At 52.5% G+C, this 3,826-nt stretch overlaps 1 protein-coding gene across 1 annotated transcript; it reads left to right on the top strand.

The window, feature by feature from the left end:
- The first annotated feature begins 586 nt into the window (after positions 1–586).
- On the top strand, positions 587–2,143 carry LOC143891116 (uncharacterized). The gene is made up of 2 exons (XM_077395758.1): positions 587–1,141; positions 1,547–2,143. Exons 1-2 carry the CDS (start codon positions 587–589, stop codon positions 2,141–2,143), a joined length of 1,152 nt encoding a protein of 383 aa, XP_077251873.1.
- Positions 2,144–3,826: the final 1,683 nt, after the last annotated feature.

Below are 3,826 nucleotides of genomic sequence, written 5' to 3'. Positions count from 1 at the left end.
CTACTATGTCAGCAAGGTCCTGTACGATGCTGAGACCGGGTACCAGCGGGTTGAGAAACTAGCGTACGCCCTGATCATGACGGCCAGAAAACTAAGGCCATACTTTCAAGCCCACACAATAAAGATCCTGACCGATCAGCCGCTCAGGCAAGTTCTCCACAGACCGGACACCTCGGGGTGTCTTGTGAAATGGGCCGTGGGGCTGAGCGAATTTGATATCCAGTACCTACCTAGGCCAATTATAAAAGCTCAAGTGCTGGCAGACTTCGTGGCTGAATGCACCATCCCCCAGCAGAGCACCGAATCCGAGACTGTCCAAACCCCGGTTGTGGAGAAGGTAACTGGGAAACGAACAGAAGCCGAGACTGAACCAGTAAGCACATAAATCATCCCCGTACCGACAGAACAGGATCCATCGGTCATCGAGCCACTCTGGGAAGTGTACGTGGACGGATCTTCGAACAAGGGTGGCTGTGGAGCCGGTTTAATTCTTACCGGGCCTGACAACTTCGCTCTGGATTACGCCCTAAGGTTCGGATTCCGTGCGTCCAACAATGAGGCAGAATATGAGGCCCTCCTTGCCGGAATGAACCTAGCAGTCCAGACCAGCGCTCAAAGACTGAAGGCATACTGCGACTCCCAGCTGGTTGCGAACCAGATCCAAGGAGTCTATGAAGCCCGCGACGAGCGCATGATTAAATATCTCTCCAAGGTCCACCAGTTGGCTAGTAAGTTCAAAGACTTCGAGTTCGTCAGGATTCCTAGAACGGAAATTGCAAAGGCGGACGTGCTATCTAAGCTGGCAGCGTTCGGTTACACCACTCTAGGAAGTATATGTATGGAGTTTCTGCAGAAATCTAGTATCGAGAATGAGGCCGTCGAGGTAATGCAGGTCGAATGCAAGCCTTGCTGGATGGACGAAATCATCGAGTACCTACGTAGCGGGAAGCTTCCCGAAGCGAAGAAGGAAGCCCGCAAAGTAGTACAGAGAGTAGCCCGATTTTCCCTCGATGGTGAAAGCCTGTATAAAAGGTCGTACATCCTCTCATACCTAAAGTGCCTCCGGCCAGGCAACGCCGCATACGCCTTACAAGAGACGCACGAAGCGATTTGTGGGGAACACCTGGGGGGCAAGGCCCTGGTAATCAAAGTGCTGCCGAGAGGCTTGTACTGGCCAACCTTAAGGCAAGATGCTCTGGACCTGGTCAAGAAGTGCGAGAGATGCCAGAAGTTCTCTCCCACCATCCACTAACCAGCTGTATCCATGGCCCCGATCATCAGCCCACTCCCTTTCGCAGTATGGGGGATGGACATCCTGGGCCCCTTTCCACCAGCCTCCGGAAGACGCGAGTTCGTCGTGGTGGCCATTGACTATTTTACCAAGTGGGTGGAGGCTGAACCTCTAGCCCAGATCACAGAGCAAAACGTACAAACCTTCTTCTGGAAGTCAGTCGTTTGCAGATTCGGGATCCCCTGCGTCTTGATAACGGACAACGGCAGACAGTTCAACTGCCGAAACTTTCAAAAATTCTGCTCTTACTTGAAGATCGAACAGAGATTTACTTCAGTAGCACACCCTCAGACGAATGGACAGACAGAAGTAACGAAAAGAATTCTGCTTCAGGTGATCAAAAAGAGGCTGGACGAAAAGGCTGGCCGATGGGCAGATGAACTTTATCATGTCCTATGGGCATATCGTACCACCCCACGCACATCAACGGGGGAATCACCATGTAACTTGTCCTTTAGGACGGAGGCCGTAATACCCGTCGATGTGGGCGCTCCGTCTCCTAGAGTCACCAACTTCAACGAACAACTCAACAGAGATGGGCTCCGCGCAAATCTCAACTTACTGGAAGAAGCCAGGGAAGAGTCCCGAATCAGGGTCGCCGCCTACAAACAGAAAGTGTCCAACTATCATGATTTGAAGATACACCCCAGAGAATTCCGAGCAGGGGATCTAGTCCTAAGGAAAGCTACTATCTCTCAACCGAAGAAGGTCGGAAAACTCTCCCCGACCTGGGAGGGGCCGTACCGAGTAAGAGAGGTGATTCGCCCGGGAAGTTATAAACTGGAGACGCTTGGGGATCACCTGCTACCCCACGCCTGGAATTCAAAGAACCTCCCAAAATACTATCAATAGACGGCCACTTGGCCTAAAAACGAATGCCGTTGTAAGCGCTCGAATATGAATGATAAAGAGGATACTGTTTCTTTGTAAATCTCCGAGCAAATCTACATGGAAACCCAGTTCACTAAAACTTGGGTACTCGCTGCTTGGTTAGTCCCAGTCCGCCTCCACGAAGACCGGGAGCGCACTCCTGGTCAGGAACAGGCCCGGGCAGAAAAACCAAACCATCTTGGAAACTCAGTTCACTAAAACTTGGGTACTCGCTGCTTGGTTCGTCCCAGCCCGCCTCCACGAAGACCGGGAGCGCACTCCTGGTCAGGAACGGGCCTGGACAGAAAAACCAAACCATCTTGGAAACCCAGTTCACTAAAACTTGGGTACTCGCTGCTTGGTTCGTCCCAGCCCGCCTCCACGAAGACCGGGAGCGCACTCCTAGTCAGGAACGGGCCCGGACAGAAAAACCAAACCATCCTGGAAACCCAGTTCACTAAAACTTGGGTACTCGCTGCTTGGTTCGTCCCAGTCCTCCTCCACGAAGACCGGGAGCGCACTCCTGGTCAGGAACGGGCCCGGACAGAAAAACCAAACCATCTTGGAAACCCAGTTCACTAAAACTTGGGTACTCGCTGCTTGGTTCGTCCCAGTACGCCTCCACGAAGACCGGGAGCGCACTCCTGGTCAGGAACGAGCCCGGACAGAAAAACCAAACCATCTTGGAAACTCAGTTCACTAAAACTTGGGTACTCGCTACTTGGTTCGTCCCAGTCCGCCTCCACGAAGACCGGGAGCACACTCCTGGTCAGGAACGGCCCCGGACAGAAAAACCAAACCATCTTGGAAACTCAGTTCACTAAAACTTGGGTACTCGCTGTTTGGTTTGTCCCAGTCCGCCTCCACGAAGACCGGGAGCGCACTCCTGGTCAGGAACGGGCCCGGACAGAAAAATCAAACCATCTTGGAAACCCGGTTCAGTAAACCTTGGATACTCGCTGCTTGGTTCGCCTCTACAAAGACTCGGGTCAATTGGAGCTTAAATGTCTGCCCAGAGTATTTTTGGCCCACAATATTAGAATCAAGCAGTATCAGCCAGAGGCAGACAAAAGTGAACAGCAAAATGTAATTTCTATTCATGATAAAGTAGGGCCTCGAAGGGCCATTACAAAAAATAGGACCTCCAAGGGCCATTACAAAAAGTGAAACCTCCAAGGGCCATTACAAAAAAAAAGGAAAAAGAGGAGCTCAGGACACCCCGTGACTGCCACCCCGTGATGGATGTGCCACAGGGACCTCTACGACAGCTGCATCGCCCTGCTCGTCGTCGCCAGCCAGCAGCGGGTCAGGGAGGACAAGGCCCGTCAAGACCACAGCCGGGTTGGATTCCTTGACCTGCTCAAGACAATCAAAGAATCCCAGCTTGTAGGATTCACTGGACAAACTAATAAGTTCGTCTTCTTTCTTCCGCACGGCCTCCTCGACAGCCGCTGTCTGTCTCTCCCGGGCCCTTTCCCTCTGTGCATTAAGGGCTTCGGCGGCCTTCTTCTTCTGGGCGGCCATATCATCTTTGAGAAGCTGTACCTCCGCGTCCCTCTCCCCAATGGATCTTTGGAGCTCGGCTGCCTCCTGCATCAATTGGCCGCTCTCCTCCTCGGACTTAGTAATCACCTCAGAAAACTTCCGGCTCTTCTCCCGAAAGTC

Source organism: Tasmannia lanceolata, unplaced genomic scaffold, assembly GCF_043159265.1.
Source record: "Tasmannia lanceolata isolate RefF3 unplaced genomic scaffold, GAP_Taslan_0.1 ptg000013l, whole genome shotgun sequence".
Classification (NCBI taxonomy): domain Eukaryota; kingdom Viridiplantae; phylum Streptophyta; class Magnoliopsida; order Canellales; family Winteraceae; genus Tasmannia; species Tasmannia lanceolata.
This window is presented reverse-complemented; position numbering and strand designations above follow the sequence as displayed.